The 15,006-nt window shown below is 38.2% G+C and overlaps 1 protein-coding gene across 2 annotated transcripts in view; it reads left to right on the forward strand.

Annotated features, from left to right (window-relative positions):
* Positions 1 to 15,006, forward strand: part of gnai2b (guanine nucleotide binding protein (G protein), alpha inhibiting activity polypeptide 2b) — a 43,085-nt gene that overhangs the window by 23,271 nt on the left and 4,808 nt on the right. For both annotated transcript variants that reach the window (XM_062442547.1, XM_062442555.1), the window contains 4 exons: positions 6,613 to 6,655; positions 8,029 to 8,170; positions 11,071 to 11,231; positions 13,542 to 13,670. In XM_062442547.1, the coding sequence (XP_062298531.1) occupies positions 6,613 to 6,655; positions 8,029 to 8,170; positions 11,071 to 11,231; positions 13,542 to 13,670 (475 nt within the window). The remainder of the gene's footprint in view (positions 1 to 6,612; positions 6,656 to 8,028; positions 8,171 to 11,070; positions 11,232 to 13,541; positions 13,671 to 15,006) is intronic.

A 15,006-nucleotide genomic window follows, 5' to 3' on the forward strand; every position in this document is an offset into this window, starting at 1 on the left:
ATTTCAAACAACTTTGATGCAGGCTAAAATATCTGAACAACTATTGCATAGATTGCTATGCAATTTTGTATAGACATTCATGGTCCTCAGAGAAGAACTCACTTTGGTGATTGTACAAGTTCTTATTCATAACAGATCTTTAAGTTTTCCTACAGTAGGAGGAAACTGGGGTGGATTAATAGAATTAAAAGTAAAGATTGGTTATAGTTAATAAACAAAAGGTGCAAAGTGTTTCCTTTCTGTTATGGAGAGGTACATTTCACATTCATAACCCTTAAATTAGTTCTCTAACATTGTACATTAGCAGCCTATAAAAGTGACACTCTATGGTTTAAATGCCATAATTAGAGAACGATAATGGGAAATAATTATATTAACTGGGATTTAGTGGGGAGGTTGATCTGCACTGAAATGGGAGTTCTCTGTAAGACAGTCTGGCAATGCTCATATTTGCCATTGCTTGTAGTAAAGAGAACCACTAATCGGCTGGCAGTGCAGTGACGCAGAAACAAAACAAATGATTGCCCGCTGTTCTTCAATGAATTCCCTGCAGCTTAAACTTGAGTGATAGTCTTGCCAACACATACACTCAAATACACTTAAATATTAAGCCTCCATTACCATTTTTTATTCAGCATGAAGCTGTTTAACTTGCAACTGAGCTCTGAATTTACCTGCAAGCTGGCAGGTTACCTGTAATGAATAATGAATTTTCCAGGCACTCATGATAGTCTTCATCCAATTACTTTTTTCTTTTCACTACTTATTCCAGTGCTCCCCCATACTCAGTCCTCTCAAATGCCCCAAATGACTTTGCATCATACAAAATGCAAAGCTATTCAATTTACATTGATATTAAACAAAGACAAGCAGCAAATATATTGCACTTTTGCTTGATTTTGCTTTGATAAATACTAGTCAATTGTCCAAGTTGCCACAGTCAATTTTCTGTCAGATGATTAATCAGTGATCTTACCATATTTACATTACTGTGCAGAGGTTTGGGGCAATACTTAAAAATGTACCATACAACCACTATCCATACTGCAGAAAAGAGCTGTAAGAATAATTCATAATACCAGTTATAGAGATCACACAAATTCACTATTCTTAAAATCAAAAACATTAAAACTCACAGACCTGGTTCATTTTCAAACAGCACAAATCATGTACAAAGCAATAAACAATATACTTCCTGGAAATATTCCAAAATTGTTTTTTAACGGAGTTGGAGGTTATAATCTGAGGGGGGAGTTCAATTTAAAACATCAGCGGGCACGCACAACATTAAAAAGTTGAGGTTGTGGAACAGATTGGGTGTGGAGCTCAAGCAATGTCCAAGCATGACCCAGTTTAAAAAGCGGTACAAACACATGATTTTCACAAGGTACAGGGAAGAAAAAGGGCTTCAACAATCGGATGTTTACATAAATAATTTATGTATTTGTTCACTTATTTATTTTTTCTCTGTTTTTGTAAATATGTATGGGAAGACTGATTGTTAATTGAGTAGTGGAGAAGGGGTAGGTTTAAATAAGCATATGCTTCATCCTACTCCTTTTTGGACATGTTAGGTTCACATTATAATTGTTGTTTTGACTATTGTCTTGTTTTGACTATTATCATTGGTTTGTTTGTTTGTTTGTTTCTCAGATTACTTTTTTTGTGTTACTCATACATGTTCGAAATAAAGCAAAGCAAAAAGTGAATTGACTTCATATTTGCTTCAGCGTTGCAATACAGAAACCTTTAGCTCAGACGTATATGGGCAATGGGCTGTTTGACAGGTGAATGACCATATCCACAGCAAGTTTATGTGTGGATGTTTGTGTGTTTGCCGAGATCAGGATATCTCATCAGTCCATGAATAGAGACTTTGTATTATCAGCAGTGGGTGACTGAGACTGTGGCCAAGTTGTCATCGATGTGAGTGGGCCTGTGAGAGTATTGGATGTGTTCAGAGAGATGGTTCTCTTCTCTATAGCTTGGGCACTTTTGATCCTCATGCTACAAATCATGTTGTTATCTTTGTGTGTTCTGGCACTCACTGAAAACCAACTCTTATATGGATATTTGGTGTTGAAGAAGCAGAAAGAGGGGGAGGGTGGCATCATCTTCTCATTGCCAGAAAGTGATTCTGGGTCTGGGTCTGGGTCTGAGGCTGTTTTAACGACTCTAAAATGAAAGAGCTTGTCTCCTCTGCCAGCACAGCACACAGAGCGGCCTTTGTAGTACTGGTCATTCCTCACTAAGGCTCCAACTCTGTTGAACCACAGGGATCATGTATGGTAGACGCATCTGTTTGATTAGAATTTAACATGGATTTATCTGTAATAATGGCACTAAATGTTTCTTGAAAGTAGACGTTTGCTACTGGGTAGATGTTCACTGGTATACTCATGTAAATCTTTGAGCTCTACTTCAGTCAGGAACACTGTCGTCATAGATTAAACCATTTATTGCAACAAATGGTAATACAGTTTTACTTGGCGTTGAAGGCTCCACTCTAAGATGCTCCCTGGATTAGCCAGCAGCATGCTGAGCTAAAAAACAGGGAGCGCAATGCAAAACCCCCTTGGAGTGGGCCGAAAGAAAGACATGAATTGCAGATTGACCCTAGAGCCATGATGGGACCCTGAATAAGAAAGGTGGAGGCTGGGGTGGTGGAGGCAAGCTTTGCCAGCAGCAGTCTGAGCAATGGTGAAGCTAGATCAGTGTAGGTGGGAGTCATATTTAAAGGGACCGCCTTGTGGTGAGAATTGTTGTGTGACTGTGTGATTACAGCTGGGGCGTATGACTTCTGTATCCTGCATGAACTAACGTTAAGCTTCATTTGTTGACGTCAATCATGCATCCAGTCTTTTAATCGACACATAAAACTGTGTTCATATCCTGCTCATTGGCAATTGATGAATCCTGTGTCCCCTAACGATTAAGCTTTGTTTTGACTATCAGTAATGTCTGTACCCAAATGAATGACTAGATAGTAGTGTCCCATCGGGATACATTAAGATCCTGCCAGTTTGTTATTATGAAAAATGTGTTAAGTAACACTAATTGCCAACTTAAAGACTAGTCATCTCGAAGAAATAAGAAACTGATCTCCCACTTGTGCTCCGACGACTACAATAGGGTGCATAATTCTCTCATTCATATTGAGCTTGTTATTTACAGTAATGTGTAATGCCCTGTACTATCACTGTACAGTAGGTATAATCCCAAACAAATCGCTTAAATTTATGGCTCACCTCTTATAACACAGTAACACAGCTTGTATATTTTAGAGTCTCACTGGTACATAGGCAAGCCAACACTATTGACCAATTTTAACTTAGATATATTGTACCGGCATAAGAGTTGACCGATTTTTTTTTTTTTACAGTAAAAAAATGTGTTTTTACTTTCGTTTATATAGTAGTTTGTTTATTAAATTTCATTTTCAGTGAATTTTACTGTTATGTTTTTGACAAGTTTACTTTTAGCCATGCTAATGCTGTGACCCTGTGGATGGCAACTGGAATATGTTAGCATGTAAACACATTAAACTAGAAGGTAACATGATTAACATTATAACCCTTAAACATCAACATGTTGGCTGTCATTGGGCCTCATTCACAAACAGTTCGTACGCACAAATCTGCACTTAAACCGTGCATACGAACGTTGGGATTCATCAATATGTTCTTAACTAAATTTGTTCGTACTCTGCAAACAAATTTAGAACTTCCTCAGACCATGCATACGCACAAATGATGGCAGAGCTGCAGTGCTCTATGCCTTAATACAGTGTCTCAATGATAGTAAGTTTAAATGCCTTGTTACAAAATGTATACTGAATACATTTGTGAAATATAAATATAAAAAATAATTCACTTTTCCTTATGGGTTTACCTTAATTTTTCTGATGCAAATGATACACACACACACACACACACACACACACACACACACACACACACACACACACACACACACACACACACACACACACACACACACACACACACATATATATATTAAATCATTCATGCATTTATTTGGGAGGACATCCAATAACTGTTCCAGTGTTTCATTAATGTTTTCTGTTGCATCACCTGGGCCTACAGTACAAATTATATTCTTAGGCTAATTAATTAACTTTTGCAAGCAGCAATGCTATTTTCATTTAAATAAAATGTTGTTCTGATTGAACTGCCCTCGTTAATTACAAAATACACAAGAAATTACAAATATCATCTTAACAATTATGAAATAAGTGACCTCTGGGTGACGGTTCTTGGTGGTCTCTCATGCTGTGAACAAATTCCTCTTAATGATAACTGTCCAATAATTGCTGCCAGTCTCTCATCCTGGGCAGTCGCATCTGGTACTCCGTCTTAGTAAATGCAGCCCAGGCTTTAAACATTTTTTTTTTTTAAAACATCGTCACTAAAGAGGACACGCTACGGTAAAGTGTACCTTTTCTGACTTCCACCTCCGACACAATTATTTAAATTTCTGCTGTTGTGAAATTATTTTTTTCTTCTTCTTTTTTACTGTTTTTTTATCTTTAGGGGCCATCTCTTATAACTCAACTTTTTTCAACTTCTCTGATCAGCACAGCATTCTCCTGATGATAAACCAAACGGATGTCCTTATATAGAGAAATAGAGGCATGGCAGTATGCTGATTGTAGATAGCGGACATGCACCTGTCAGTTTAGAATGATTCTGATTCACTAATATACGTAGAACAAAAACTACACACGTGTCATGAATCTGACGGTGATTTTGCACAAGCACTTATTTTGTGTGGTCAGAACATTTCTGCGCACATATTGTGAGCACGCTGGCATTTGCGTTTATCTCAAAGTACTGCTGTGTAAGTACAGCCTCACAAGCTGCTTACATGGCTGTATATCTTTATGTAGACTTTTAGTCTTATTCAGTTTTAAAATGTCCCACTTGTTGTATACTTTGGTCATAACTCTTAGCCACATATAAAGACTTCCTATCAATTCTTTCAAAGGTGTTTATGTTAAAAGACCAATATTAGCCTATCTGTCTTTACCTTAACTCTTAATACATCAATCTCCAAAATGCACCACTGGGCTCAAGAGTATTTGATTATGTTTTTTACACAGAGATAAAGTGCTAAATCATGGTTTATGATCAGCTCAACCCTTGAAAATGAATAAGAACAAAAAGGTTTATGTATCATTGTCTACTCTCTTCTGGCTGCAGAGATAAGATGACCCGATAAAAGTGTGAAATTAAAAGTCAGTTCTAAAGTTTTCCCCTGAAGCAGCACAACAACACAGCCAGTTTCTCCTAAAACACCTTGAGCATGAAGAATAAGGATGCACTTTTCCTTTTCACTGCTGCTCACAAGTGTTCTTCCTTTGGGCTTGAAATATTAATGGATGTGTTTTATCCTGCAGTCAGGAAGATGACCTTCATGCATGTGTGTGTCCACAGAGAGACTGTTCCACATTCCACCACCCACCTTCACCCAAACCCAGCACCCAAACAGGACCTTTTCATAAAAGTGCCTATAAATTTCCACACGTTTATCTCAATGAGGGCAAACGTAGATGTTCTAGATGTAAGTAGATGGCAGTCTAAAAGAAAAGATTAATCAAGCCCTGTTATAAAACATTGTGTTTTTAAAGCTAGAATGGGTAATGAATAGAGGCTGCAGCCTTGTTACATAATTTATGAAAGTAAAATAAAAAAGTTTCTACTACAGGATTTATTCAGGTATTAATACAGGAACAAAAAAGATCAAAGAGGAAAAGGTGAAAATGATGTAACTTGAATTTATGAATAGTATATGTTGTTTCATGTGTGTTGGGTTGTTGCTTACTGTAGTTTTTGTCCTACAGACACAAAATACCTGCATATTCATGTACCACTCTGCCTGTGTGCCTGTCTAGCAGCAAGACATGAGTGACAGCACACATGACATCAAATGCAGCCCCAGACCTTGCTTTCACACCCCTCCCTTTGCTCTCTGTTCCTCCCTCTCTCTCTCTCAGAAAAGCACTGGATGTGTATGAATATGATGAGTGTGGACAGCTTGAGGGGGGCACTGCTGGTCCCACTTGCCCCGTCTGACTGGCTGGGCTAATTTTTGTTGGCAGGGCTGGGTCAGGTGGCGTGAAGGGGACAGTGCATGGTGGCATGATCTTGACAGCACTGGGGAAGTGCCAAACACTCAGGCTTATTCATTTCAACAATGCTTTTGAAGCACAGCTCGCTATATTCAGAATTTTAAAAAGTAGGTTTATTCGCTAACAGTTTTGTAATGACTTCTCAAATGTCAGAAATCTCACACAGTCATGAAACCATCCCTCTTCCCTACACTCTTCTTCAATTAGAGTGAAAAATAAACATTGAGATGAATCAGGGAATTCTTCACGCGTATCTGTACATCGTGTCCTCCAAAATGGAAACGTAAATAAACCAGACAACCCCGAGGACAAAATGTGATGTCACTGGCAGGTCATCACTGGGTTGTTCTTGCTTTCAAAGCGGAGATGAATGCAAAAACAGTTCAACTTTATTCCACTCACAAAGACAACAGCAACAGCTGAAGTTGCCATGTAACGCTAATCTTTTAATGTTCCAACAGGTGCTGGGGAGTCTGGAAAGAGCACCATTGTAAAGCAGATGAAGTAAGTTGCAACAGCAATCTTTTTCTTTTGTCTTTTCTGTTTAACCCAAAGATGATTGGGAGAGATTACCAAATCTGGCTGCAGGCTTACATATTAGAGAAAATGAATTTTTTATATGATCTCTTTGCAGATTTGCAAACTAGACCATACAATACCATACCACCTGATTATTCTTTGCTCCCACTTAATGTTTTCAGACTGAACTTATCTTCTGTGTTTGACTCAAACTCTCAGACACTGACTATGAGGCTCAGCCCTAACTCTCAAATCAGAAGTTATTACTCAATAGTTTGCTGTAACTATGTTGTGGTTTGATCAGATAAATATGGCTCTCTTTTATGTGGTTTCTAGGGGATGGCTTGATCTCTCCTACTTTGTTATTGTCTTCTACTGCTCATAGCACAAGAATAGTGTTAAGACTTAGTGAGTAAGGAAGATGTTATGTCTGTGCACCAATGAGGACACACACACACATACACACACATATCCTGGACCCTAAATGGCTTAACTATTCACATTCCTCTGGGCTAGCCAGGCATTGAATCCATTTTTTATGAGCTTGGAGCAGGAGCAGTCTGCCGTTTTTTGAAGCCAGGTTATTAACACTTCCAGGCGTAGAGATAAATCAGCCTGCAAGACAAAAACACTCAAGACACTGGCCTATTACGTAACATTTCACATCCAAGTATCCTGTGTTTAAGACACTGCAGCAGAGAAAGTTAGGAAAACGTAACTGTGCAACAACTAGGTGTTTGTTAAATCACTACTGGTATTTATTTTCATTTGCATCAACATACTATTAAAAGCAGCAGGAAGTTTTACTTCAGAATTAATGTGCATTTGTTTTGTATGATCTCTGCACATCCCACTGTCTTGATGATTGCATGTCAAGAAAGGACTCACACTTTTCCGTGCACAGACACTTAGTTCCCCACTCTCAGATTTAAAGTAATAATAAAGCAAGAGTCAAACTCAGGATACAGCATCAACTGGGTTGGATCAGGTATGCTGACATGTCAAATATGATACACTTCTTGGGCTATTTTATTGTTTTTGGCAAGTTTATTTTTAGCCATGTTGTGTTGATGGCAGTGTCTTTCTGCTGGTCAGTTGGTTGGTCAATCGGTCCAGATTAGAATATCTCAACAACTACTGGATGAACTGCCAAGAAATTTTGTACCGATGCCCATGGGCCCCAGAGAGTGAGGTCTAATGACTTTGGTGATCCTCTGACTTTCAAGTGCCACCATAAGATTTGTATTTGCAGTTTGGACTGAAATGTCTCAATAAAAATTGGATGGATTGGCACAATATTTGATGAAGACATTCAGGTCCCTTCAGAATTACTTCAAATATGTTTTACATGTTCTTAGGATCATCCATGAAGACGGCTACTCAGAAGATGAGTGTAAGCAGTACCGAGCTGTGGTTTATAGTAACACCATCCAGTCTATAATGGCCATTGTTAAAGCCATGGCCAGCCTCAAGATTGACTACAGCAACACTTCCAGAGTGGTAAGACACATTAAGATTCAAAAACACTCTGTATTTGTCATGGCATTGTATTACATCACGACTTGTTATTTTCATCCTCCCAAAACCCTACATTTAAGGGCATAAGCAGGGGTTAACCACAAGCAAGAAAAGCTGATTCCACTCAAAGACCCTCAGCTTACCTACGAGACAAAGAGCTTCACTTGGCCTTTCTAAATGTGGACAGATCAGAATCTTTCTCAGACCAAAGCAAAACAAAGCCTGTTTTATCAGCTGAATCTTTGTTGTGTGTTTGGTGCAGTTCTTATGCTTCCCCAGGGTTACAATCACAACAGTTTACCTTTTTTTCTACAGCTCACTGTGTCATTGTCACTTTTGCCTCAGTCCCAAAATACTTAATGGGAGGCATCTCTGAAACAAACCGTTTTTTTCACTTCTCCAGACAGAGATTACAGAGATTATTTCAAGGCTGAAAGAGGGAATGAAGGTCTGTTTCCTACAACCCCTTCATCAGTCTATAACACTGGTAAACTGTGCCAGTATTTTCACCAAATGTGAGATCATGTGATGTCATATGTTCACAGCAGCCTGTCTATTTCCTGTGAAATAACTGATGGTACTAGAAACTGGAACCCAGTGTAAAGCTTCTTTGAACCAGCTTTGTAACATGCAGGGAAACAGTCTAACAGACTTCACCTCCTCCTTTTTGATCCACTCTCTCCTTAGAGTTGCAATAGACAGAGACGAAGCTGCAGACAGACCACAGAGGGATGTTTTGGAGCCTGGATTTATTCAAAAGTGATAGCAGGACACATTTAGTTTGCCAGATACTTTATGCAGCTTTAGTGATGACACAAATTAATTCCTTGTTTTGAAGGCTACCACCTGTAAAAGGAAGAAGGCCTTACAGGTGGCCCAGAAATGTCTGGTGTCTGTTTTTTAAACAACAATGATTTATAATTTTTTTCATGCTTTTTCGCTAGTCTGATATTGTATCCCCAACCACAGTTTGCATCTTTTAGGATTATTGAACCAACAAACCAGCCTTTGATTAATCAATAAAGGGATACATGGAAAATGTGTGACTACTTTGATCATTGATTTTGAGTCAATGATTAGGTGAAAACAGTAAAAAAAAAAAAAAAAAACATTTCTTCTCCGATATGAGGATTTGGAGCTTTTTAGTCATTTCATAGTAAATGAGCATTGCTTGTACAATTTTATACATTAAATGCTTCATCAAAGAATCATAACAATTTGATTAAATGCTAATGAAAATAATCATTAGGTGTAGCCCTAATTAACACAAATTGACAGAAGCTCATAAACCCATTAATCAAACTCACATACTGAATCACAGACCATTACACAAACATAGACAAACATACCCTGCACACACAAAACGAACAAATACACTTCCCACCATCAACATCAACAACAAGTCACAGGGAGCACAGGGGCAGGGATCCAGTCTGCTGTACCCTGTGAACATTTATCACCCTATGAACAAACTGTCAGCAAAGTCTAACAGTGGCTGAACTCATTCCTGTGGAAGAGTGTTTGTCAGTATGATTTTACAGTGAAGCTAGTGAATGACTTCTGTAACTGAAACCTTAATGGAGCGATTGAGGATTCTGCTGTGGTCATTAGCAGGATAGATAGATAGACCCCCCCCAACCCCAAGCCATTCCCACCCGCCCCTCTGACAGATCTGTCAAATGGCTGTGTGTATGTGACAATACTCTCACAGACTCCCACACAGAGCAATTAGTGTGCTAGTCCGCCCATACTTCCACACAGCACGTGACCAGGCACAAACACACACACGCACACACACATATACACACATATACACACACATACACACATATACACACACACACACACACACAGAGAGTCTGAATGTGTACACAAATACAAAAAATAGTAGATGAACCCATAATGTGTAAAGTCACACATCATCATTCATGCAATTTTCTGTTAAGTCTGGCAGAAGGGGCAGAAAGCACATTGCAAAACAAATGTATCACAGTTTCAGAAATTAACTAAGGTAATAATCATTTCCAGCAGCTGAACTTTAAAAACCCTCTCTTTCATCAGTCATGTGTAAGCTAAGTGAGTAAAGTGTGGAGCTGCAACAATTAGTCATTTAATCAATTAGTTGCCAACTATTAAATTAATCGCCAACTATTTTTATAAGCTATTAATCATATTGAGTCTTTTAAGAAAAAAAGTAGAAAGAAAATCTCAAATGTGGATATTTTCTGGTATTTTATGATAGTAAACTAAATTACTTTGGGTTGGGAACTGTTGGGACAAAACAACATATTTGAGGATGTCATCTTTGGCTTTGGGAAACAGTAGTCACTCAATGATAATAAAGCTTATGAAGATTGTTTAATTCCATGCCATGACACATGAAAGGTGGTAAACAGCAGGAAATCAAACCACAGTCTGTTATAACAATGCTGCATGCTGTTTACTTTGAGTCACACCAATATATCTCACATATCTTACATGTGCTCAACCCAGATTGGCTGGCATGAGTTTCTTGGTGATATAATCATCACATCATATTGCAGCAATCATAACCTTTGCTTCCTTGGCGGTTGCTCAGAGACACAGCCTGACAAAAAAGATAGTATTTGTTTATCATTATGTATGCAAGTACTTAATGGCCAAGAACATTTGTCACTGTCTGTTGATCATTCTTGGAGTTTTTCCACCCATGTGCCCATGTCTGTATAGTTCATAAATGAGTGATGCATTATGATTTTCCATACATCCATACAAAGATTAATACAGTCGATACAGATTATGTTAGTTCATCCTGTGTGGAGGAAAACTGTTTTCAAGTATGTCTCGGCAGTATTGTAACTATCAGTCCACAAGCCTGTCCTGTGTCCTTGTTGTCCCTGCAGGATGATGCCCAGCAGCTCTTTGCTCTATCTGCACCCGCCGAAGAACAGGGCATTTTCCCTGATGACCTGTCCAATGTGATCAGGCGATTGTGGGCTGACAGCGGCATACAGAGTTGCTTCACACGGTCGCGAGAATACCAACTGAACGACTCTGCAGCATAGTGAGTGTAAATTTGTGTGTTTATTTTGTACTGTGATCCAACTTAATAGAACCCGAGTGATATATCGGTCTGCTGATATTATTGGCTGAAGTGTTTGATAACCACATTTTACGGATCATTGCAAAAAAAAGTGTGTTTATGTATGTATGTTTACTCCCCAATATCAGTATTGGCATTGGTACCAAAAGGCTAGTATCAGTTGGGCCCTACTTACGAATCAAATGCACATTTGTATTTTGAAAATGACTCCATTGCGACAAAGTGTAATGCCCTCTAGCCATGATGTGCAGGGTTGATTAAGTCCATGATTTTCTACTCACTTTTGTGACATCCAGACTGCCATTACCAATGTTATCTCTACATATCCTCTTCCCATTATACGTTTCACCACTATAAATATGAAAGTGGCAAAGAGATGAACCTCTCTTAAAATGTGCTCATTTTATCTTCCTGCACACCTGTTTGTCAGTCATATTAGAAAATAAGATGAAAATCGCAATAACAACACAGGAGAGTGACATTGAGATAGATTTTGATATTTGTTTGCATTTGGCTGATGGTTATGTTGATTAATTTCATGTTTGTGTCTTATAAAGTCTGTCGAATATTGCTGCCATTAGGGAAACGGCTGTTCCTTAGGTGTTGTGATGGATATAATGATGCCATCCTCTCATCTTCTTTCATATGCTCTGCAGTGGTAAACTTGTATTTGCCTTCCCTGGGGAGCTTTAGAGACTGGAAAGATAATAGCAATAACTTCTATTTAGTGATTATTTCTTAATCTCTGGGTTTGATTCTTTAATATTGTAACTTGATAAGCAAAGCATAGAATAGTATGTCTTCAGGGGTGAAAAAATTAGACTGTGTTTACTTCAAGGAAAATTTGCCTCCAAGTAAACTTTGAGAACTAAGATGTGATAATAAACACCCAGGTGACAGGTGATTGTGTAATTTGGAACAAGTTGAAAATATTAGCATTGCAGCTGTGCAATATACTGACATGTTGTATTGTGTGATATATTCATAATTATTCTATCATCCCATTTGACTAAGTGGAAATATTTTGTAATGGGTGCTATAATGAGACAAAATGTTTAATCAACCATTATTTTATTATTCCCTTCAGTAAGTCTGAGTTTGTCAGGACATAACATACATGAATAGTGATATCTGTACAAGTGAAATGATGTATCTCTTTTTGTCTGTGAGGCATAGGTTAGCTGGGCCACTAAAGCTCCCAGTTGGCCTTGGATGATGATGCAATGCGTGTGTAAGTAGGGCAGGCTGTATCAAGCATGGCAAATATGCATCCACACTCCCCTACTGACCAACAGTCTGTCAGAAAAGAAGGGGGAACTAAAAAGAGCAAAGGAGCAAATACTGTATCTGCTGTATCTGCTTACTGTGGCTTGATGAAGCATCTCAGGAATATAACCTTTGGGAGAGTGGCGCTGAGCCAAACAGCCATCAACAGCACAGGAAAAGAGGGCTAAAGAGCTGAAGAAACAAGAAACTGATAAATTGTCCACCAATAGCTTGGCTAAGCATTATATCAGAACTTAAATTGTCTCTATACTGTGCTGTTTGTAATATGGTTACCTGCAGCTAGCTGCAACACTAAAAAAGAAGGTGCTATGACAGTACAATAAAATATACTGTCAGCAGTTCAGGAAACAAAATTAATGGTCACCGACTAAAAATTAAAAGCCTGTTTTCATCTACTTTTCCTCTGTGAAATCATTGTGTCAAAAATGACAGCAAAATTCGAGTGATAAATCTACCATTGTAAACTGCACAAGTCCTGCACAAGGAACGAGAAGGACAACAGCAACAGCAACAGAAACAAATGGCGGTGAAACATAACCAACAGTCAATAGCAGTTACAGCCTCAAGTCAGGCTTGATTAAACCTGACTTTCCTAACCACAATTCACAGCTGCAACTTTGGATGGCTAACAACCAATTTATTACCCGTGCAATGTATTTTGTCATAACTTCATTATTATAAGACACGACTTAGCACAATCTCTTAAAGGCACTTAAACTGTCTAATGAAACGCTGTCAAGTGGAATTTAGCAGTCTGTTTAACGAATGCAGCAGAATGTGACTCACTCCACAGAAAGTTCACAAAATTGCTAGAATCCCCTACGGTTCAAAGTAGTTCAGTAAAATGTGACTGTTTTTGATGCTAATGCACCACAAGTACATCAGTGAGCTGTGTGTTCATCTCTCTCTCTCTTGCAGGTTGCAAATCATACTGAAATCGTGATGTCTCTCTCTCCTCTCTCTCCCCCTCTCTGTCTCTGTTAGTTACCTGAATGACCTGGAGAGGATAGCTAAAGCTGATTACATCCCCACCCAGCAGGATGTGCTGCGAACCCGGGTCAAGACCACAGGCATTGTGGAGACTCATTTCACTTTCAAGGAACTGCACTTCAAGTAAGGCCATATAGCACTGACATCATAGCTGTATTTATAGACTTCAGATACTTTGGAAACAAAAATAAAGTAAAAAACAGAAAACAAAATCTCATCTAGCAACTCATCCATATGTTTATTTGCTTTCCTTCCAGGAGTGAGTTGAGGAAATTGATATTAATCAAATGCATGTGCACACCACCAAAAAGAGAACAAATATGTGTATTTTACAAAATGTTTAACTATTCCTTTAAAGTAACAGGGCAAATACAAGTCTGTAATTGTAGTCACCAAGCAAGCTTTTTATAATCACAAATGTTTTTTTGCTTGTCAAGTGCAAACAGTAACATCACACTGACATTACAGTGTCAGCATCTTGCACCCCTGCTCTTAAACACCAAAACAAATCCATAATGAAAGCTGGCCATCTACCTTGTTTAACGGAAATAGGTCAACTTAATTATGGTCTCAACATTAATTGCATCAAAAGGGCACCTGACCTTCCTGGCTTGAAATGTGCAACTCAGCTACTCAGAAGCCAAATTATATCAGCAAATTAAAAGTGCAATTATCACGATTGCACTGAGAGCTGAGTAAATAAATTAGATCCTGCCCACCGTGCTTTCACTCAATAAAACCAGAGCCTTATTTAATGCTAACATTTGAGTATGTCCTCCATGGTACAGTAAGTCTTACATAAAACATGCTCTGACCCAGCCTGAGCACTTGTGTGGGATAGTAATGGATGTATGGATATGTCTCGTAATAGAGGATGTGTGAGATATATAGTGAGTGTTTAAACATTTGACAACAGGAGCTATACTGTAGCAGACAGATATCCAGTTTCTGCTATGGAAGAGTATATATTAGGGCTGTCAATCGATTACAATATTTAATCGCAATTCATCGCATGATTGTCATGAGTTAAATCGTGATTCATCACAAATTAATCGCAATTTTTTTTATTTGTTCTAAATGTATTTTAAAGGGATATTTTTTTAATACTCTTATTAATATGGGAGAGGACACATATGCTTGCTTAATGCAAAAGTTTATTATTATTGAAACAATCCAGAACAATGAAATACTCTACTGCATGCTTAAAAAATATGCTGAAAGCATAACATGACAAACTCAAGCCAAACATGAAACAAAAAATGGGCATATTGACCTAAATGTAACATTAGTAATACTAACACAATGTAGTGTCCAACTTTAAACTTGTAAATATCATTCCCTGGATCCTTTATATTTCAAATAAATAATCTCATACAATGTAACTTTGACTAACCTCACACTCCGTTGTAAACTATCTAGTGTGGTCTGCCTTTGGCGAGTGGGAGGAGGGCTCTCTGTA

The sequence above is a fragment of the Scomber scombrus genome, chromosome 3 (genome assembly GCF_963691925.1).
Source record: "Scomber scombrus chromosome 3, fScoSco1.1, whole genome shotgun sequence".
Classification (NCBI taxonomy): Eukaryota; Metazoa; Chordata; class Actinopteri; order Scombriformes; family Scombridae; genus Scomber; species Scomber scombrus.